The sequence below is a fragment of the Myotis nattereri genome, assembly GCF_964212035.1.
Source record: "Myotis nattereri genome assembly, chromosome: 1".
In the NCBI taxonomy this organism is placed as follows: Eukaryota; Metazoa; Chordata; class Mammalia; order Chiroptera; family Vespertilionidae; genus Myotis; species Myotis nattereri.
The window spans coordinates 46,102,172-46,125,732 of NC_138075.1; the positions used below are offsets into that span (position 1 = coordinate 46,102,172).

General features: G+C 37.5%; 1 protein-coding gene across 1 annotated transcript; it reads right to left on the bottom strand.

The window, feature by feature from the left end:
• Nucleotides 1-1,128: 1,128 nt before the first annotated feature.
• On the bottom strand, nucleotides 1,129-22,277 carry RAB11A (RAB11A, member RAS oncogene family). Its single transcript, XM_081113458.1, has 5 exons — nucleotides 22,103-22,277; nucleotides 13,636-13,831; nucleotides 12,949-13,142; nucleotides 11,843-11,923; nucleotides 1,129-2,832 (listed from the first exon to the last, which is right to left on the bottom strand). Exons 1-5 carry the CDS (start codon nucleotides 22,140-22,142, stop codon nucleotides 2,693-2,695), a joined length of 651 nt encoding a protein of 216 aa, XP_080969584.1. The 5' UTR covers nucleotides 22,143-22,277; the 3' UTR covers nucleotides 1,129-2,692.
• Nucleotides 22,278-23,561: the final 1,284 nt, after the last annotated feature.

Genomic DNA, 23,561 nt, shown 5'->3' on the forward strand with positions numbered 1-23,561 from the left:
AAAGAGCTCCATAAATTGAAGCCTAACAGGTTGGAATATGTTCTTAATTATCCACTCAGTCCTTGAATTTTTCTGCTTCTGGTACTGGCCAAAATTGCCTAAGTAGTCATTTTGTCTCTTTAGGGTAGATGGAAGAGAAAAACACAATCGCTCAAACCACTGAGAGCATTTGTATTTTGTAAACACAAGTCAATAAAAACAAAAATTTAAGATGTTCATTTTCCCAATGATTAAATAAATATGCCTAGATTTAATGGGCAATCCAAACCCTTAAGAAGTTTAACTTTCCTGCAGAACCCTTCAGAACTTAAAAAACCTCTGGCATAATTCACCAGCTAGTATTCCTTAGAATATAGCATACTCAATGCAATGGCTAAATTTAAAAACTTACTCTTACATAGTAATAACTCCTATTAGAAAGAAATCATAGATAGCACTTGAGAACATTTACAAAGAAGTTTAACAAGTCAAGATGGCTGACTTTTCAGGAGAATATAATATATTTTTTTAAAAATCAAAGTTAAAAAAACTAAAAAGTAGGGTCAAGCAGCAAAATATTTCTACTAAACTGCCTTGGGCCCTAATTGTCATATTTTAAAATTTAATGTTTCTTACTTGAAACAGTTTGTCTCATGAGATACTGTTCAGGATGAAGATACTTGAAATGCAATCAAAGCCATTTTCTATTACTTCTGGTTTCTTGGACTGCTCCCAAAATCCAACCATGCCCAAGGCAACATTAAGTCTATACTTGATAAAAATTCAGTTACTTTATCATTTTCAATTCACTACCTACTTTTTCCTTCTCTTAAATAATTTTGTAAAAAACTGACTACTAATTTTCAGTAAAATAAGGAGCAATGGAGCCTCTTCCTGAGTCTAGTGACAGGGTTATGTATGAAAGTACAGAGATTAATTACTTCCCTTGTATTTCTGGTAATACTTTTTCCAAGAAAAGCACAATTGAACTACATGTCTAAAACCAAAGCTGAATTCACACAATGGTGCCTCCAACTCCATGTTTACTCTGTAATGCACGAACCTATAATATCTCATTCATCAGAATCAAATATTCTATGACTATATCCAAAGCAAAGGGAAAATGTAATCTGACAACATAAAGAATAGTCCCCCTATAACTGTTTATTAGAATATGAATATATTCCAAATCAATAACTAAAAAAAAAAGCCAAGTTACAGAGCATGCATAAAATACAAAGTAGTGATTTACAAACAGATAAGTTGTCATACTAATACACTAGAATAAGAAAACCAAAATGACAAACCACAGCAATGCCTTCAGTGTGCCCCACACATCATGAGCATCGCAAAAGACAGGATTTGATTAACTGTGAAACATAGTAATCTATGCAATCCCACACATATATATATTTTGGGGATATTCCACCATCCTGAATAGAATCACTTCAGTTGACACAACTTTCAGAACACTGCAGAGTAAGTGCTTAATGTTATCCATAAGAAAGTAAAACTAAATATTAGTGTGCACATTTGTGAATGAGAAACTAGTTGCTCCATTGATTTCAATAATGTAGTGGAAGAATACTATTTCAGGTCTGTATAATGGCCTAAATGCATTCTATTTAAACTCAAAGTACTATTTCATCTTAAGTACTAAAAGAATACATGCCGTTAAGTGATACTACTTGAGTAGAAATTAACCTCTCACTGTATTCTTTAGACATACTGAAACCAGATATTTAACTGGACTATATTCCATAATATACTGCAAAACTAAACAATCAGCATTATTAAAAGAATTATCCATGCCTGCTGGTGAATATGGTGATAAAACTAGGTTGCATTTCATTTAATGGAAGGTTTTGAGACAAAAATTACCACTTCACAATTTGATACTAAGAGCATTAAACCAGTTATTGCCTGAGCAATAAAATGCCACCTAATCTACTGCTGGGTTATTAGATAAATTAGATGACTTATCATTAAACTTAGGCTGCCTGATCATTCCAACAGAAGCACCTCAGGTAGAACTCCACCAGTCTCTCCAATTCCCAGCCTCCAGAACCCATAACCATAACACAACCAAAAACCACAATACAATCTTCTGTGTTTATTAAGATAATTCTTGCCCAGAAAAAAAGGTGCCCTCTCGAATCAACTTTGATGCTTACAAAAAGTACATAACCCTATTAAGGCATTTTAGAAAGTGACTTCCAGAATAATGGAAAATTTTCAAGCTCTCAAAATCCTGCTATGCTTATAGGGCAATTCTTAGCTTTGTGGTAATATATAATGCACTGAGAGAAGAGTGCGTGAATTGTAAGCTGCTCTGTGGCAAAATGATAGCTTATTTCTAAAGTCTTCTTAGCTTGATTTGATCAAGACCAACAGGTCTGAGCTTCAAGTGATCAAGTTCTATTATGTCCTACAGTGACAGGTTTCCATGATGAAAAGGAAACAATCATTGAAGAATCCAAACATTCAGTTTATTAAACTAAGGCTAGTGAAGCCATAGCATGAAAAGAAGCTGCAGTCATTCGGGACAAATGGATGATTTTATAAAGCTAAAATCAGACTTAAAACACAGAAAATTTGTTAAGTATGAGGAAGTAATAAAACACAAAAGTGACCACAAGAATTACAAATATATTTAAATCTCAGACCTGGGAAATGGACTATACACAGCCTTCTATGGGAGAAGAGAAACGCCTTATATGTTCTGACAGCACTGCACCTTTGGCTTATTTTCAGTGGTTGGTGGAACATGAATAGGAACCACATTGTTGCTTGGAGACATGTCATTTTCACGTCTGTCTGACATTTGCTTCTGGGAAACAATGCGGTATATCTCTGAGTGAGAGGAAAAAAGAAACAGCAATACTCAGTGTTGAACAGACCGATCCAATAGTTGACATAAAAGATACATAAAGGTAGAAGATACATTTGCAGGGAAAACTGCAAATAAACTGAACAGAAAATGCATAAATTTAAAGTTTTATTTTCAAACAGCCACTGATTAGAGTCAACCATTATTTTAACAATTTCCCTTGGATTAAGAAAAGTTTTTCCATTTCAGAGGGAAAGATTCACCAGTCAATTAATAAATCTTGCTTTAAAGAAATTTCATAGTTTATGGGCTTAGATATAACTTAAACCATGAGAGCCCTGGCCAGATGGCTCAGTTGGTTGGAGTGTCATCCATACAACAAAGGTTTGAGATTCCTGGTCAGGACATACCTATGTTGTGGGTTTGATCCCGGGCAAATACGTACAAGAGGCAAACAGTTGCTGTTTCTGTTTTTCTTTCTCTCTTTCTCTCTCTCTCTCTCTCTCTCTCTCTCTCTCTCTCTCTCTCTCTCTCTCTCTCTCCCTCCCTCCCTCCCTCCCTCCCTCTTCTTCCCTTCCTCCTCCCCCCACCCCTGCAGGCCCCTCTCTCTAAAAATCAATAAAAATATATCCTCAGATGAGTATTAAAAAAATTAGACCATGAGAGTATTTTAATTGTACCCTTAGCAAAAAACCTATATACACTGACACTGTACCACAGAAAAATAAAAATAAATTTGTACTATCACACACATTAAGGTATTTTTCTTGGCTGTATAGGGAAAAGCCCAATTTCATAAACATGCCAAAATCCCAAAGAATTCTTGGAACGGGAGGGAAAGATCATGTTTATCACTGCCTCCTACACTAAAGATAAATTGTAATTAAATAATTATTCAAAACAAGCAACTTAAGATTTTACATGACACTTACCAATATTACTTAGTGTCTACTCCTTCCACTAAATGTTAAAACTCTGTAAGGAACAAAACTGTCTACCTCATTCATTGCTCTATCTCCAGCTTATAGCAAATAGTAAAGGTCTGATAAGTAACTAACTGCATGAATGTTATTAAATTCCTACAGCAAGTATCTTTAACACATTTATTTGGTCTTACATTGCATTACCTAAGAGTATTTTCCTCTAGCTACATTATACATCTTATTTATCTTTGTTCTCCCAGTGCTTCCCCCCACCCCAAATATCCTCAAAAGGTAAGGGAATTCTAAAACTACAACAAACTGACATGATATGCCCTCCTATTATGATGTACTATGAAAGAATCAATGTATTCCCATCATGGACATCTATGTATTCCTGCCAAAAATGTTTAAAATGAATTTATCGTGAGGAAACAACTAGGTAAACTCAGATTGAGGAACACTACCAAACAACCAGCTAAGACTCTTGAAAAAAGTTGCCATAAAATACATTTTTAAAATGGGGTAAATGTTCTATATCTGTGCAGTCCAATACAGTAGCCACCTTTTAAATAAACTAAATAAAATTTAAAACCCGGTTCCTCTGTTCACTAGCCATATATTTTTTTAAATATATTTTTATTGATTTCAGAGAGGTAGGGAGAGGGAAAAGAGAGAGATAGAAACCTCAATAATGAGAGAGAATCATCAACTGGCTGCCTCCTGCATGCCCCCTCCGGGGGATCCAGCCCACAACACAGGCATGTGCCCTGACCAGGAATCGAACTCTGATCGCCTGGTTCATAGGTGGATGCTCAACCACTGAGCCCACGCCAGCCAGGCGATATATATATATATATATATATATATATATATATATATATATATATATATATATATATATATATATAAAAATTAGAGGCCCGATGCAAGAAATTCGTGCAAGGGGCTTAGTCCTCGCAGCCCTGGTTGCCTCGGTCAGCCCTTGCAGCCCCAGCTTTATCAGGAAGGTCATTCAGAAGGTAGTCTGAACAGTTGTTCTACTGTTCGGTCTAGTTAGCATATTAGCTCTTTATTATATAGGATCTTAATATATTTTTATTGATTTCAGAGAGGACGGGAGAGGGAGAGAGACAGAAACATCAATGATGAGAAAGAATAACTGATGGGCTTCTTCCTGCATGGCCCAAACTGGGGATCAAGCCCACAACCCGGTCATGTGTCCTGACTGGAAATAGAACTGTGACCTCCTGGATGCTCAACCATTGAGCCACACCAGCCGGGCAGCACTAGCTATATTTCAAGTACTCAATAACAACCTGTTATCAGTAGCTACTCTATTTGATACCCCACATATAAAACAATTCCATCAATGCAATTGACCAGACCCTAAATTTAAAATGTAATAATCAAATCTATAAAGGACATTAGTACACCCAGGAAAAACTACTGCTCATTATATACTACAGTATAAACACAAATTTCTTGGATATGGTATATGGTATTGTTATAATGTAGGTGATTACCTTGTTCTTAGGAGAGAAAATACTCAAATATTTAGTAGTAAAGTGCCAAAATGTGTACAAACTATTTTCCAAAGATTGAGCAAAGGGGGGAGGGAGGAGTATATATACACATGTAGAAATAAACTAAATGTGACAAGTTGATGATTCTAGATGAAGGGTATAAGGTGTTCACTATATTATTTCTGTAATACTTGAAAATTTAAAAAATATAAAGTTATAAAAGAAAGTAGAATTGTGTTTCCTAAATGCTCCTAGAACATGTCAACCAACTGCAATATGAACATCATTTGGATTATAACTTGAAGTGTAAAAAAAAGCTTAAGATAGGAAACTTTAATATTGTTTGGATAATAAATGGTAATAAGAAACTACTGCCAATTCCTAAGTGATTTTGTTGTTATGGGCTTAAGTCCTAATATTTCAGACATACCTCATAAAATGTTTACAAATGAAATGATGTAATACCTGGGATTTGATTCAAAATAATGGTGGGGGGAGAAGGTGGAGGAAAGATTAGCCATGATGATGATGGCTGACAACTACATGGGAGTTCATGACACTATTCTACTTTTACTATGTTGGAAACTTCCCAGAACAAAAAGTTAGAGAAAAAGAAATGTACAAACTGAATTAATACATTTTCTCCAAATTAAAAACTAATTTTCCTAAAGCTGAACTGCAAGCTGTACTGCCAGTCAATTGAATGCATAAACTAATAGAAACACTGACAACTAGCGTGCCCTTTTTTATGATTTAAGGGGGGAGGGAGTGGTACTAAAATTTATGTTTGAGAAGAAGGTTGACACTGGTTCAAAGCTTAAGAAGCATCAAGAGAAAAAATAGATTACAATAAAGACTACTGACTAGAATTTTTTAAAAACGAGGCCAACAAAGGATATGGAGTCTTCATTTAGATTATTTTCATTGAAAAGGGATGGGACCAGAGTGTGTCAAAGGTAAAAAGAAAGATAGTCATTCAATCAGACTAGTGGCTAAGGAATAAATGTAATCATCAATTTACTGTAAAACTATTCCATTCATTCTATTTTAAAATATATATATATTTCTATTGATTTCAGAGGGAGGAGAGAGGGAGAGAGAGATAAAAACATCAATGATGAAAAAGAATCATCAATCAGCTGCTTCCTACATACCCCTTACCGAGGATCCAGCTTGCAACCTGAGCATGTGCCCTGACCAGGAATCAAACCGTGACCTCCTGGTTCATAGGTCGACCCTCAACAACTGAGCTGGGCTATACTATTCATTATTCTTTACGTTTTCTCTCTACTCCCCAACTGGATGGCTGGTTCTTTTTCAAGTGCAAATGAATAAATGTGACCCTCTACAAATTTTAACTTCTCAACAAGTTATATGAAACATTACATTAGGAGAACCAAAGCAAAAAAATATTGTAGAGGTTCTTACATGAAAAGCAAATACTGGATGGGAGGAAAAGGAAGAATTCCAGAGAACATGGAAAGTTAAATAATTAAAGAGATCTTATTACAAAGCAAGAATTTTGAGCAGTGCTGTATAACTGCCTACAAGTACTGTATACTGTTTTGTAGAAATGGATTAATTTTTCATTTGCTGCAGTCACCAAAAAGATACCTGCTAATAAAAATAAGGCAATAAATCAAGAGGAAAATATTGGTCAGAAAATTAGGATATAATCTTGTTTAGAAACAAACATATGTGATACACCAATTCCTGTGCAGCCCCTTTTCAAGATGTCCAAAGAATAGGTAAGGTTAGAAAGAAAAGGAATTCTGCTTTATCTTTCTTATATAAGAATATCTTAGCAACCTAAATATGAAGTAAAACATTAATATAAGACAGCTTTAAATATAAACAGATAAAGTTAAATAAAAAAGACATATATCTATCTCTACTCTAATGGAAGTATGGATCAAGTTGCAAAGTAAATTCTAAGGAAGTCAAATGCCACTGTTCCAAATTGGGGAACAAAAAGAGCTAAAATTCTTCAATGACAAGAATTGTGAAAATAGCACAGGCCTGAGTAATTCCACTCGAGCCTAGATCAGAATTTTTTAGGTGTTCTTCAAACCCAATGCTCACCAAGTAAGTTTCTCAAAGGTCAAAAAATGCTCCAATTTAATTACTGACACATATTTAAAAGTTGCCACATTGCAAGAACAAAGCTACTATGCCTAAATAAGAGATTTTCACTGCTCTAGTAAAATTACAGAAGCTCCCCCCGCCCCCACTCACCGATCTGCAGGGGATACAGTGCAAAACCCCAAGTGGATGCCTAAAACCACAGATAGTGCCTAATCCTATATGTACTATGTTTCTTCCTATACATACAAACCTTTTCACCAAATGGAAGTACTTTTTACAGGTTAAGTTCTCTTTGGTATATCTATTAGAATCATCTACTATACTAGCATTACTACTCTTGTGCTTTGGGCATTATTAAGCAAAATAAGGGTTACTTGAACACAAGAACTGCTATACAGTCATCTGATAACCAAGAGGGCTACTAAGTGACTAATGAGTAGGCTAGTGTACACAGCAGGAAACACAGGACAAAGGGGTGATTGACATCCTGGACAGGATGGAGTGGAAGGACACAAGATTTCACCACACTACTCAAAACGGTGTGTAATTTAAAACTTACAAATTGTTTATTTCTGGAACTTAATATTTTTGGACTACACCTGCCTGTGGGTAACTAAAACTGAGGAAAGTAAAACTGCAGATAAGGGGAGACTACTGTAATGCCCGAAAACTCTCACTCCTCTTTTAAGTCAATATGCTAAGTGAATTAAAATCCTTTCAACCACAAAAAGATTTAGTCTTCATACTAAAAAGATGACTTGTACTTAGTAATTTAATGTAGAAACCTGACAGATATCACCTTAACCAAGTAACCAAAGTTAACGTCACTAGTAATGAATAAAACAAACCAGGATCATGAGCCTCCTAATATGATGCACTAAGCACTTTTGTGATGTTCCTGCTAAAAATACATAACCTGAACTTAATCACGAGGAAACAGTCGACAAAAACCCAAATTTAGTAACTGTATCCTTCAAAAAATTACAATATAGAAAAGACTGACAAACTGTTTCAGGTTAGTAGAAACTAAAGTAGAAACTAAACAGCAAAATACAATGTGTGATCTAATTCCAGCCTTTATTTTGGTAATAATTGGAACAACTGGCAAAATCTAAATAAGGTCTGTAGTTAAACACTGATCTTTAAAGTTACTACTTAACTCTAACTTTGAGAATTATACTACGGTTATAAAAGAGAATGTTCTTGTTTTTACAATAAAAAGTACAATTAAAAGTACTTAGGCAAAAACTATTTTTTTCTTACAGCAACATCAATATACAATGTAAATATGGGTAATATGGGTGGAGGGTATTTGCCAATTCTTTTACTATGATTGTAACTGTTCTTTAAGTTTGAAATTACCAAAATTCAAAGTTAAAAGAAAAAAATAAGACTATGAAAAGTACTATTGATATATAGTAATATTTCAATATATAATTTTAAAATTAAAAAGCTATTTTTTCTTTTGTTTAAATATATATATTTTATTGTTGATAGTATTATAGATGTCTCCCATTCCCCCCCCCCCCCACCTTTTAATCCCCTCCTCTCAGCCCCTACCCATCTCCCCAGGCCTTCACCCCCCTATTGCCTGTGTCCATGAGCTAAAACTATTTTTTTCTTATAGCAACATCAATATACAATGTAAATGCTCCCTTAGTACTGTTAACAGTTAAGGTGAATTAAGCTTAATGAGTATTTTTCTCTTTCCTGTTTCTTTCAATGCATTAATCCTCCCACTGGTAAAAAAAAAAAAAAAAAAAGTTTTGAACAAACATCCTAACACTTGCAAAACAGCACAGATGTCTGCTGCCATATGCAGTGATCTCTGATCCCACAGATGAACACTGAGATTTATGCAGGAAGTTGAGGAAATAGTGAATATAGAGAGGAAAAGTGGTAGCAAGTGAAGCTAAAGTCTTGTTTTTTTTCAAGCAACATTAGTCAAGCAATAACAAAAGTTTAATCTAGAGTAAATTATAAGAAAAATAGCCAGATGTTCTTCATCTTTAAGGACAAAACAGCTCCATTTTAAGTATATATCACTGTTTATGACTAGTTCAGGTTTAAGTAGATTATAAGTTCAATGTCACAAATGATGCATACAACAGTCCACAGCAGATGGAAGACTTGGTCTCACCTTTACTTAATATCAGAATAAATGGGCCAGAAATTGGATCAGGATAAATAGGCTAGAATTATAGCAGAGGAGATGCAATTGGACAAAAAAAATATCCCAACGAAAGGACTGACTAAAAAGTTTTTCAAGTGACATTTTTAGAGGCCTTGAGAGTCAGACCTTCAAGATGACTTTTTTTCTCTTTCCTGTTTCTCTTTCCTTATTTTAAGACACTATAAATCTAAGAACCAGGGAGACTCAGTGACCTTAGTTATAGAGGGAGTGGGAGCAAATAGTTAAAAAGTAGAAGCCTACCCTCCTAGGTCTAAAATTAGTATTAGTCTACATACTGAGTCAATAGAATCCACTTACGTGGTTATAAAGGAAAAAGTAGGATTTACAGATATACTGCATATTTAACCAAATCTTGCCTGTTTGAAATGATCTGCAATGAAACCACACAAGATTCTAAATGAAAGCTACTATATTTCAAAGACTATTTATCCAACCCCAGCACCAGTTCTTTTAGTTACTATTTTTTTTTAAATATATATATTTTTATTGATTTCAGAGAGGAAGGGAGAGGGAAAGAGAGATAGAAACATCAATGATGAGAGGGAATCATTGATAGGCTGCCTCCTGCACACCCTCCACTGGGGATTGAACCTGCAACCCAGGCATGTGCCCTGGGCTGGAGTTGAACCTGGGACCTTTCAGTCCATAGGCTGATGCTCTATCCACTGAGCCAAACCAGCCAGGGCTAGTTACTATTTTTTGATAACAGAAAAGAATTCTAATAAGATAGGTATACGAATCACCAATATTTAGTTTTTTTAGTAAAATTTTTTCATACCTTAATTGCTATTTAGCTACTAATTTATCAAATGTTCACTATGTACCAGGAATAGCTAAGTATTTTATATGCACGAACTCATGTACGCATTTTGAAATCTAAAGTAGATGTCTCAGTGACAGGCAATTCTTTTCTATGGATTACAGAGACAAAAACCTTGAAGTCACAACCTAACAGTTGAGGCAAATCGTATCACAGGTATTTGTTATAAATTCAGACTCTCACCAAAAAGAAAATAACAGAACTCCCCAAAACATATTTAAATTTTACAGACCAAAAAAAAAAAAAAAAAAAAGTAAGGCCTAAAAAGATTAAGTAACTTACCTAAGATTATAGAGCTAATAAGTGGAAGAGCCAGACTAGAACCCAAGTCAGGCTTCCAAATCCATGCTTTTAAATCCTAGGTCTATTCCCTACTTTTTAGAGTAAAATAAGACATTTAAAAGTTAAAACCTGTTTACATCTAATACAAGTGCTGCATACAAAGAATCCTGTTACATTATAATTGAAAACATTTATTTAACCATTTCTCCATATAGACTTTTTTAGAACAAGACTATCCTATGTATTAAAACTAGCGAGCTTTTGCCCAGCTCAGTGGTTAACTGTCTACCTATGAACCTGGAGGTCATGGTTTGATTCTGTGGTCAGGGCACATGCCAGGGGTTGCGGGCTGGATTCCCAGTGCAGGGTATGCAGGAGGCAGCCAATCAATGATTCTCTCTCATCATCGATGTTTCTCTCTCTCTCTCTCTCTCTCACCCTTCCTCTATGAAATCAATAAAAAATATATTTAAAAACAAATAACTAGCAAGTTCTTAAAAGTAACATATAATTTTAAAGTACTTAAAACAACTTATCGAAGTATTTATTAAAGGATTAAGATTAATAAAGACAAGGTAAATATGAGTCATCACAAATAAAATGCCTTCTTATACTTGAGGTTGACCTGGTCTGCATATCCACATTCCAAAAAAGCATGAACTTTGTTCCTTCCCCACTACCTAATTTTCTATATGCAATAACTGGCTGATTTTTTCCACGGGTGACACTCTGCTTCTTCTACAATATACCATGAGAAAATTTTACATCTTGTTTTTCATTTGAATTTTTAAGACCATATTTTTCCCTAGCTGCTTCTATAACACACATCAGAACCTAGAATGCCTTTACTTTACTGAATTTCAATAAGGCATTTATTATATCTTTCCATAGCCAGGATTTCAATATTTATCTTAGAAAGTACATTTAAGCATTACTCTGTGACCATGAATTATAGAATACATGGATAATAATAGAAGTGAAGAAATAATTTTCAAAGTATTTTCCCACTATAAACCAGATAAATTAGAATGATTAAAGTTCAACAAGCAGAAGTTGTAACTAATTTTATAGCTCTTGCTCTAGTAGTTCTCCAAAATGATAGTCATTCTCAGAGAATGTGACAGTTTGTTTTCCCAATTAATTTGTTTAAATTTTCTCCCTAAAACTTTTATTTCCACTGGTATAATCTGAAAATGCAAGTCTTACCTGTCAGAATTGTCTGAAAAGCAGCTTCTACATTTGTAGAGTCTAGAGCTGATGTCTCAATGAATGACAAACCATTCTTTTCTGTGGGGAGACGCAAAAAGTTCAGTTTTGTGCAAAGTTAATACAAAAGATGTAATACACTCAAGGCTTTAAATGGAAATATAAAAGACTATTCCTTTCCTTTTTTAAAAATTAATTTTAGAGAGAGAGGAAGGGGGAGAGGGAGAGAGAAATAATCGATTTGTTGTTCCACTTCCCCAACTTCTTGGCAATAAGGATACCATTCTTGGCAATAAAGGATACTTACACTTTAGTAGATTAAAATTAAACATAAGAAATTTTTACTGGGTTCATTAAAGTAAATACTTGGTATACCTAAATACTACCACAAGAATGATAACACTACTCAAAATATAGTAAATTATCAAATATCCTGCTACTTCTATCCCTTATGGTCCTTTAACCACACAGCTATGGTATAAACAAGGATGGGTATATGAGATTCACTTAGAATTCTGTAACTATATTATTTGAAATAAAGCTTCTTGCCTGGAAAACCAAAAATCGGCATAATCACTAGTGGAGGCTCACAACCTTCACTAGCCAAGAATGTACAACGCTGCCTTCTGGTAGAATGCCCTTCCAGAACAGTGGCAAGAGATAGGTAGATCCCTGTAAAGCTTAAAAGTTATAATTCCTAAGCAGCTGAATGCCTATGATCCTTGACACTCCCTGGTCTACTACTTTTCAGAACCACATAGAGCAGCTTTGGTAAACACAGAAACATAATGGGAAAAGAAACAAGAATACAGAATAGATTTCATCTACCCTTTCCACGAGAGAAAAGGAGACAATATTTATATTCAATTTTTGGCAGCAAAAACTCAAAATACTATCGTGTTTTAATGACTCAAAATTACGCAAAAGAGCCCAACAGTAATCATATACTTTAAAAACAATCCTTGCTGAACATTCATTATTTATTCATGTTTACTTTTCTGAAACTACTGTGAGTGATTAACCTCATTGGAAGGGTTATCAAAACTGAAAATATGACAGTAAGAAATACAGAATCACTGTAAGAACATGAAACTCATATCACTAACCTGCAAAAGCTCTTGCTTCATCTGTAGGAACTGCCCTGAGATGACGCAAATCACTCTTATTGCCCACAAGCATGATAACAATGTTACTATCAGCATGATCTCTCAGTTCTTTCAGCCATCGCTCTACATTTTCATATGTGAGATGTTTAGCAATGTCATAAACCAACAAGGCACCTACAGCTCCACGATAGTATCTGAAAACAGAAACATATATAGCTATTAGAAAACAACCACAAAATAGAAGGAAACACTAAGAAGAACTAAATATACATATATTTTTTAATATTTTAATATATTAAAATATTACATATATTTTAATATGTTTTTACTGATTTTAGAGAGAGAGGAATGGAGATGAAGAGGGAGAGAGAGAGAACATCAATTGGTTGCCTCCTGCACACCACCTACTGGGATCCCACAACCCAGACATATGCTCCAACCAGGAATCGAACCAACCTTTTGGTGCATGGGAGGGACAACTCAACCAACTAAGCCACACTGGCTAGGGCATGGATTATATATTTTTAAAAACACATTTATAAATAAATTTCAACACCCTAATACTGGCATTCCTAAAAGGGGGAAAAAACCTTTTTTGATAATAAAAGTCAGCTAATTAACTTAATGGCAACCAATTCACTTGATGGCAGCCTATTTCACAGAACTTAAAAAACTATTGAGACTTACGCTGATGTTATAGCTCGATATCGCTCTTGCCCAGCCGTGTCCCATATCTGTGCCTTTATTGTTTTTCCATCAACCTGGATGCTTCTTGTTGCAAACTCTACTCCAATGGTGCTCTTGCTTTCAAGATTAAACTCATTTCGAGTAAATCGAGACAGGAGATTACTCTTTCCAACACCAGAATCTCCGATAAGGACAACTGAAAAGACAAAGAACTTTATCTGAGATGAATGAGACAAGCACACCACCTTACAACAGCAATTTTCAAGCGGTGTGTCACAGTTTTTAAACATGCAATACCTGACTATTTAGCCAGAAGCACTGACTTCTTTTCCCTTAGATTATCAAATAAAAGAATGGTACCACAACAATAGCCGTCCAGTGTGAATGAATCAAAATTATTCCTATTTTTCTGTCAAATTGACAAAAATACAGGAGTATATATTTTTGGTGTGCCGCAGAATTTTAGTAGTTTGTGTGTGCCATCAGATGAAAAAGGTTGAAATTTGCTGCCTTAGAAGGTAACTTGAAAGATAAATCCTAAACCAAACAATTTGTGACTCTAACTTGTATGAGACATGAAAAATAACAAAGGATATTAGTTGGTGGTATAGAGAGAAAAAATGAATATTATGTTCTTGGTTTCTTCAAAGAGTAGATGTGACCTCAGGACTCACACCTGGGCAAAATGAAACACATTTAACATATGAGGCATCAGGTTTATAAACTTTGCCACCCAGATCACAGAAACAACATTTGCATTTAACAGACTGGCAGGAAACTAGAGACTCCTCCAAAAACAAACACTCCATCCACTAAGTTTAACAGGGAGCTTAGGAAGCTGACTAATAATTCTGAGCCAACAGGGAACATACACTTTCACTTACCACTTCATGATTTGTTTAAAAAACAGGTTTTGTTTTTTAAAACTGATTGATTGACTGGAAGAGAAAGAGAAACATCAATTTGTTGTTCCACTTCTTTATGCACTCATTGGCTGCTTCTTGTATGTGCCCTGAACTAAGATTGAACCTACAACCTTGGAGTATAGGGACAACGTTCTAACCAACTGAGCTATCCAGTCAGGGTTTTAAAACAGGCTTTGATTAGATAAAATCATTTCCTATAATTACTATTTAGGAGACAGTTTATTTATTAACTAATAAACACACGGGGATTCTTTTCACCCAAGGCAATATTCCCCTTAATAATTTTAAAAACAATGGGGATATAGGCAGTTAAATTATTTTAAAGCATGTCTATCAAAATTTAAAGAATAAAATGAGTTCACTGATTTATAGGATCTGAGCCTGATAAAACTTCTTTCCTTTGTAAAAATGTTATAGGCACTTCAGGAAATATTGTACTTATTCCTATTGTGAACTACTAATGCTTCTTTCTTCTTTCTAGCTAATCTAGACACCAGGACTAGAAAATCAAATATGCAAAAATAACACCAAATAAAACCATGCCTTACTAAAGAAACTGGGATTTGGTGGAATGGACAGGGAGTGGGGAAGAATGTAAAAGCTGAGAGGCAAAAAATAAAATAAAATGAAATAAATAAAGTAAAATAAAATAAAATAAATAATAAAATAAAATAAACTGAAAGGCAGCCCTAGCCGTTTTTGCTCAGTGGATAGAGCAAAAATATATATACTGGACTAATTTTTTTTTAATTTTTTTATTTATTGAGTTGAAAGAGAAAAAAGAAACACCAAAAAATACATATTTTTTGTAAATAAAAATATATTTAAACAAAAAACTGAGAGGCAGGTGTGGCTTAGTGATTGAGCATCGATACATGAACCAGGAGGTCACAGTTCAATTCCTGGTCAGGGCACATGTCCAGGTTGCGAGCTCAATTTTCAGTAGGGGGTGTGCAGCTGATTTTTGATTCTCATCACTGATGTTTTTCTCTCTCTCTCCTCTCCCTTCCACTTTCTGAAATCAATAAAAATTATTATTATTTTTTTAACTGTGAGAGTTCACTGCATTCTAGTCAGAGGGTGAAGAGAATCCATTATGCATTCCTTCCCTGCCATAAGAGTGGATAAAAGCTGGCCTCTGGGCAGTCTTAGAGGGAGTATATTATCAAATGCATATCTTTCTGGTTTCCTTTATCAGCTGATTCAGCAAGAAATCATCCAGGCAGCAGTGATTCCATGCAGCACAAGGAGTTATTTCTAGCAATATAATCAAGTAGAGGTGGCAAATACCACAGATATTATAATAAATGCCTTAAAGTGGATACCAAAGAATATACTAAGGTTATGAAAGTAACATATAATACACTTCCAATTTTATAGGAAGGTTGGTTGATATGTTAGTTTCCAAGGTCCACCATTCTGGACGTGAGATCAAATCCCAATTTCAGTAATAGAGTCTACCCTCTTAATAGGATACTCACTATTGCCTCTCAGTGAAAGAGGCTGAGTGTTCTGCAAATGAAACCTCCTTTGAATCATTTTTGGTTCCACACTTGCTCTGAGGTATAAAAGCCTCACTTAAAGTGGGAATAGGAAATAAAAGAAACCCAAAAGGTTAACCATTTCTATTTCATAGGCACTCAGATATCAATCAGTAATTCAGGAGCCAAAGAGCAAGACATCTAGAATGATAACACCTTTAGAAAATAAAAAAAACACCATCTCCCTCCCACAAAAACTCTAGCCCTTTAAAGTTTTTTATTTCTTCCCTTTTGACATCCACTTTAACTAGTAACTATGTTCATTGTCTCCCCATCCTCAAATCTTTATGCCATCATAAAGTAAGTGAGGGCATTTTCCCCCTCAATGTAAATAATTAACATTATGAAAAATAGCACCTTTAGCTAAAAATAATTCAAGACTTATATATGCTTTATACAGTATAAAATAGTTATCTCAACGAGACATAGACAAGATTGCTAGAATTAAGATTAGCAACTTGTTAAAGGATCATATCTTAAGTTACAACAGAAGATAATGTTTAAGAATAGTGCTGCTAAGATGCTGAGAAATGACACAATAAGGAAAGCTGCTTCTATTCAGTTACCAAATGAGAAACCAAACTAAGAAGTAAACATTTAGGCTCACTAAAAAAAAAAAAAATAAAATAAAATAAAATAAAATAAAATAAAAAGATTTTTAGTAAGAATAGATTAAATTATCTAAGCAACAGGAGAGAACTCATTGGCTATGATTTAAAAATCAAACCAAAGCCCTAGCCAGTTTGGCTCATTGAATAGAGCTTTGGCTTGTGGACTGAAGGGTCCTGGGTTCAATTCTGGTCAAGGGCATATGCCTGGGTTGCGGGCTCCACCCCCAGTAGGGGGGTGTGCAGAAGGCAGCCAATCTATGATTCTCATCATTGATGTTTCTATCTCTCTCTCCCTCTCCCTTCCTCTTTGAAATCAATAAAAGTATATTTTTAAAAAATTTTCATGGACTCAAACTTAATTTCTAATTAGTTTCTTTCATTAAGATGGTAATATTTAATTGCATTTTTTAAATGTAACACACAATATGATCACACTACACAGTTCAAGAAAGGAATTTGCAGTGACTTTCTTATTTTCTATAACTGGTATCTTAGGTTAAAAGTACTTTGAACATTCTATAACTATAGCCATCATCATAGATATAAAAGCCTAATATGCTAAGTGTCCAACCCATCAGTCAAGCAGTTGCTATGATGTGCACTGACCATCAGGGGGCAGATGCTCCAACTGGTAGGTTAGCTTGCTGCTGGGGTCCGGCCAATCTGGACTGGGCGAGACAGGCCAGACATGCCCTGGAGCCCTCTTATGGTCCCTCCCTAGCTGGCCAACCTCCCACGATCCCTCCCAGGCCGGATTGAGAGAGGGCACAGGCCAAGCCGAAAGACTCCACTGGTGCACAAATCCATGCACCAGGCCTCTAGTAAAATATATAAACATAAATAACAGCATCTACATATGAAACAACTATAGCATTTCTAAAATAGCCTGACAGTATTTATTACCACTTGGTTAACCTTATCTGCTGAATTTTAAGTATTATCTCTAACCCTAAAACTGAATTTGGCTCAATATATCAATTAGGCAGCTAAATGCCATAAAACATATTATACATATTAATTATATTAAGTAATTAAAATTTCCACCTATTCAACCACATTTAGTTTTATACACTCCCTTGCAAACTAATATACTGGGCTAATTTTTATTTTTTTTATTGAGTTGAAAGAGAAAAAAGAAACATCAATTTGTTGCTCCCCTTATTTATGCATTCATTGGTTGATTTTTGTATGTGCCCTGACTGGGGATCAAACCCACAATGTTGGTGTATCAAGACAATGCTCTAACCAACAGAACTACCCAGCCAGGCTGAACTAAAATTTAATTCAACAAATCAATCATAGTATTATCAGATCTGTAAGTTATCACCTGAAGAAAAAAGTGATAGTTTTTATACTGGCTTTTATAAATAAACTTGGAGATCTTTCTACTCTTCAAACTACAGAATGGGGCAACAGTAGGTTTACACTTGTGAGTATTCAAAACAGTTTATTCTTATTATTTACTAGAGGCCCAGTGCACGACATTAATGCACTTGAAAGGCGGGGAGTCCCTCAGCCCAGCCTGCACCCTCTCGTAGTCCAGGACCCCAAAGGGAGCGGGCCTAAGCCGTCAATCCTTAGCACTGGCATGGAGGCAGCAAGAGAGGCTCCCGCCACCACTGCAGCGCTCGCCAGCTGTGAGCCTGGCTTCTGGAGCACACTGACCACTAGGGGGCAGCTGCTACATTGAGCATTTGCCTCCTGGTGGTCAGTGCACATCATAGCAACCGGTCATTCTGCTGTTCGGTCGATTTGCATATTAGGGTTTTATTATATAGGAATAGTTATTGTATTATTTTCCATACGAACAAATGTAAACCTACTTTTGCCTCATCCTCTATATTCATAGTACCTCAAAGAATCTTCATAAGGCTGAAATCTAGACATGTTTTCCAGACTCAGCAGAATCTGAGTTGCTCAACCAAAAATTTTGAAAGAAAACTATCAAGATGCAAGAAAGCAAAGTTCCTATGATCATTTCTACTGATAATTAGCTGATAATTAATTATTACTGACCTACAATGAGATTAAAAAGAAAATGGTGTAGACTAAGTAATCCAGGTATTTTCAGAAAATATGACTGAGTGGATTGGTGTCTACCACAATATTTGTAAATAGGAACTATGGTTGATGCTTATTTCACTTATGTGTTCCACAGGGCCTTAACCACATTGTGGTTTAAAATAAAAAGTCAAGTTTTTAAAAATAAAATCAATCACCTACCAAAAGTCTTAATATTAAGTTTAACTAAAGAGTAATGTTCAGCCCTAACTGGTTTGGCTCAGTGGATAGAGCGTCGGCCTGCAGACTGAAGGGTCCCAGGTTCGATTCCAGTCAAGGGCATGTACCTTGGTTGCGATCAATGTTTCTAACTCTCTATCCCTCTCCCTTCCTCTCTGTAAAAAATCAATAAAATATATATTTTTAAAAGAGTAATGTTCAAGAACAAATACATAATTCAGATTAACTGTCCTGCTCTCCCCACATTTGGATCACCCTATACTAATCAAAATACAGCTGCTTCTTTTTTTTTAATTGATTTTAGAGAAAGGAAGGGACAAGGAAGGAGGTAAGGAGGGAGAAACATCGATTGGCTGCCTCCCATACTTGCCTAACCAAGGTATGTGCCCTGACCAGAATCTGGTTTTCAGTGTAGAGGGCCAGGACAATACCTATTCATTTTTAATTGGTTGGAGCTACAAACTAACTTCCATTCCCTCAACTATTAAGTTTGCTAGGTAAGCCTTCCTCCAAGTAGAGAGCTGCAGCCTATCTCATGTCTAGAATGAACCATTTTAAAAAATATATTAATTCATTTTGAATAATAATAATTGTATAAATAAGAATTTGGCTAAATAATCAGCAATGAAATAAATAAAAAAAAGTGACTCATATCCTTTAAGAACTTTAAGTGGAAATCCTTCTCAGCAGAATTTTTTAAACACTCTACCTTAAACAGCAAAATATACAGCAAAATGAAACCATAACCCATGAAAACAAAGTACTTTAAAAGTTCCTAGTTTTAAGTTTCCTTACTAATATTTAAATGCTCTCATATTTATAAAGATTTATGGTTTAAAAAAAAAAACCTGACAAGATCAGAGTAACTTCTTTCACATTATTACCATTTATTGAGTCCTCACAGAAACTAAAATTTTATAACCAGTCCCATTTAATTCTCACAACAGTCCTGAGAGGTACATACTGTTTCCTTTTTATAAATGAGGGAACTGACGCTAAAAAAGTTAACTTTCTCAAGGTCACAAAACAGATTTAAGACCTGAGTCAGGATTTGAATGGGCCTCTGTGACTCCAAAGCCCTGTGCTCTCAATCATTGTTAGTAGGATGTTCTAAACCCAAAATTAAGTTAAAATTCCTTAAGCCAATCCAGGATAATATTCTTAGTGAAAAAGAAATGGCTTCTATAAACCAACATTTAGGTTCCAAACCAAACAGAAGAAATACTCTGACAGTCTATCTTGTTCTGAATTAATTACTTCAAAGGTAAGCTAGCTGCTCACTGTCACGGCACCTCATTAAAAAAAATTTTGTTTTAATTCTCCCTTTAATAGCTAAACTCATGTCCAGGGTCTCACTTAAGTAATTTCACCTGATCTCAGATGACTTCAGCAAACAGTATATAAAATGCATTAGGTACCCTCTCCTTGTAAATGACTTTCCACTCTGGGGGGGTGGGGGAAAGGAAGGGGTAGATACTGAACATATTCAATATTCACCCCGTATAATAGAATATTCTGGCCCGGAGGAGCAAGTGGTGATAAGGGCATCATCAGCTAGTATGCCGAGATTTGCAAAGTACTGGTCAAGTAAAGAAATGTTACCTGCTGCATTTGGTCAATCATTCCTCCCTGGCACCCAACTGCAAAGTCAGACACCGTCACCATGCTTAACACTCTTTCTAAACTCCACCCTCCGCTGTAAAGCTTTAACAGCAATGGCTTCTCCCTCCCTGGTAATGATCTTTGTTCAGCATCATAACCACTGATGGCTGCCCTCCTAATTCAGGAGCAAAGAAAGAACGTCAGAGAGAGAGCCCATTCACTGAACAAAAAAAAAGCATTTACTGTACTCTTTTCTCATTGGAAACTGTACCCTTTATCTCTGTTGATTTAAAAAACACACCCACACACAACTATTTGGATTCTTTCCGGACTAACCAATAAGCAATTGTTTCTACCCACTCCTCACCCTCCAATATGTGTTGTCCTATAATAAACATTTAATTCGACCGACGAGCACACAACTTCTCCCCGCCGCCCACTTTTTGGGAAAGGTCTGTAGCCAAGGAGGACTCTTCCCTTCCTGCTCTAAAAACAGGTTGGGTGCTCCCAGCGCTGCAGCAGGAAGCGGCCAGTCCATGGCGATAAAGGCAGCTCGCATTTGTGCAGCGCACAGCCTTTCCTGCCCGGGAACCGGGCCTGCAGGTCTGGCAGGGATAACAGCCACCACCCATCCGCAACCCCTTCCCGCGAGCGGAGTCGGAGTCACCCCGGGCCGGGCCGGGCCGGGCCGGGCCGGGCCGGGCGCCGCTGGGGAGGGAGGGAGGGTGGGAGAGAGAAGGCCGGGTGGGCGGTCACACCCGTCGGCCGGGCCACTGCGACAAGTGCGTGCGCGGGTGACGGGCCACCCCCTCCGGCCCGGCGCCCCAGCCTCGGGTCGCACCGACGCCCCGGGAGCGCTCAGCACCGCCTGGGGAGGGAAGGCAGAGAAAGGGCTGCCAATCCCGGGGGCAGCGCGAGGGGACCGACGGCCGGAGCTGTGGGCCGGTGCGGGCCGCTGGCCACGCAGATGTTCACCAGGGCCTGGCCCCGGGATGGACATGGCTGGGGGAGCTGTATGTCCGAGGGGAAGGAGGGCGGAGGGGAGGCGCGGGGGGGGGGGGGGGGCAGGGAGGCGGATAAGGGAAGGCCGGTGGTGGCGACCGGCGCCTAGGCTAGGTGATGAGCGGGGCGAAGGGCGGGTCGCCGGGGTGCAGGACGGGGAGCGAGCCCGAGGGGGAGGGGGCGCCAAATCCCAAAGAGAAGATGGTGGGAGGGGCGACCCCCGAGAAGGGGCCTAAAACCCGGGAAAGGAAGATGACCCGGGAGAAGGCAGCCCGCCGCCAGGACACTCGGTGAGGGGCTCCGAGGCTGGCGAAGGCCTACGAGGAGGTCGCCCTGAGCCGGGCTGGTGCTGGCGAGGACCATCCCCAGCCCGTCGGAAGGAAGGAAAAGTGCTGAGCTGGGAGGCCAAGGGGCAAGCCGCACGGAGAGGGAAAGGCGGAGGAAGGCCACTTCCAGTCCTGAGGTGGCCTCACGCGGGCCCCCCGGGAGTGTCCCGGGCCCCCGGACGCGAGTCGGGGGAGAGCGGGAGAGCCCATGGCCTCACCTTTGAAGAGGTAGTCGTACTCGTCGTCGCGGGTGCCCATGGCGCGGCCGAGGAGTGAAGGGGCGGGAGCAGCAGTGGTTTCGGTGGGACCAGGGGGCGTCGCTGCAGGGGTAACCCAAGCGCCTAGCTTCAGCTGCCTGACCGGGTAAAGAACCCCTCCCTGCCGGACGCCACTTCCGGTAGACCTCAGGGGAAGTACTTCCGGGGAGGCTGCGCCCCGCCCCTGAGCCCAGGAAGGGAGGGCCGTGCGACTACCGTGTGTGTCTTCAAGTTTCCACCTCCTCCTGGAGGCGCAAAGGAGAAACAGCCCTGGACTCCTCGCTGATTACACGGTTTGCAGCCGCTCACGACACTCTTAGTGTCCCCTCCCTCGTTTTCCGCACCTCCTTGCTGGAACGGATCGATTTTGCTTCTTCACGGTGGGTTCGTGGGTGGGGGAGGGGTAATTAGAGAGCCGAAGGCGCCTTTTCGTATGTGGTGGTTCCATGGTGTAATGGTTAGCACTCTGGACTCTGAATCCAGCGATCCGAGTTCAAATCTCGGTGGAACCTGCACCATTTCATTTACGCTTTTCTGACCAGAACTTTAAATTCTTTTCACCAAGTGATAATTGTTATGACTAATATGTATATATATATATATATGTATATATATATATATATATGAAGGGAGTTTCATAAAATTTAACCCTTTGCCTACAAAGATCTCACAAATGTACCCCTTCAATCCTGTACTTTCTGTCACCTGGGTGCCTCCTAAACAACCTATTCACTTCTCCCTTTTTTAAACCTGGGCCCTTTTCTTCAAACCTTAATTGAAAAGCTTGGATTAATTTGATTCCTTTTTCTAGAATTTTTAACCTCCCAATTTTATTCAAGAGCGGGCTCTTTTTACTCACTTTCCTCCAAAGTCTCTCTAACTATTTCCAGATGTCATTCAGAGAATTTTGCCCACCCTCCTTACAAGATTCATCAAGAACTTCTTGAGCCACATCCTCTAAGCCAGCGATTTTCAAACTGTGTGCCACAACAAACTGGTGTGCTGCAAGAATTTTTAAAATGTGCAATAACTGACTATAGTCAGGGGCACTGACCTCTTTTCCCTTAGATTGTCAAATTTTAAAATGACAACAGCCAACGCAACAATAGCCATCTGATTTGAATGAATCAAAATTATACCTAATATTTTTTGTCAGATTGGCAAAAAATATAATACAGTTTTGGGCATGCTGTAGAATTTTAGTAATTTGTGTATGCCATGAAATGAAAAAAGTTGAAAATCACTGCTCTAAGTTAAACTCATTTACCTAATTAATTTGACACAGAGCAAAGATGGCAATTTCCATTTCAGCAGAAATGTGGATACTAAGACAAGTGATTTGCCAAAGATCATGCAGCAGGGCCTCTCTATATTTACAGTTATTATTCCAAAAACTTTTCCCATTTATTGCCAACCCCCC

What these genes read in the sequence shown, in the direction of transcription:
- RAB11A (XM_081113458.1), bottom strand. Translation starts at nt 22,142, where the DNA reads ATGGGCACCCGCGACGACGAGTACGACTACCTCTTCAAAG. An exon ending in GTACGACTACCTCTTCAAAG is followed by an intron (nt 13,832 to 22,102) that starts GTGAGGCCATGG and finishes TTGTCTTTTCAG; the next exon opens with TTGTCCTTATCGGAGATTCT. An exon ending in TTTTCAGACAATTCTGACAG is followed by an intron (nt 2,833 to 11,842) that starts GTAAGACTTGCA and finishes CCTCTCACTCAG; the next exon opens with AGATATACCGCATTGTTTCC.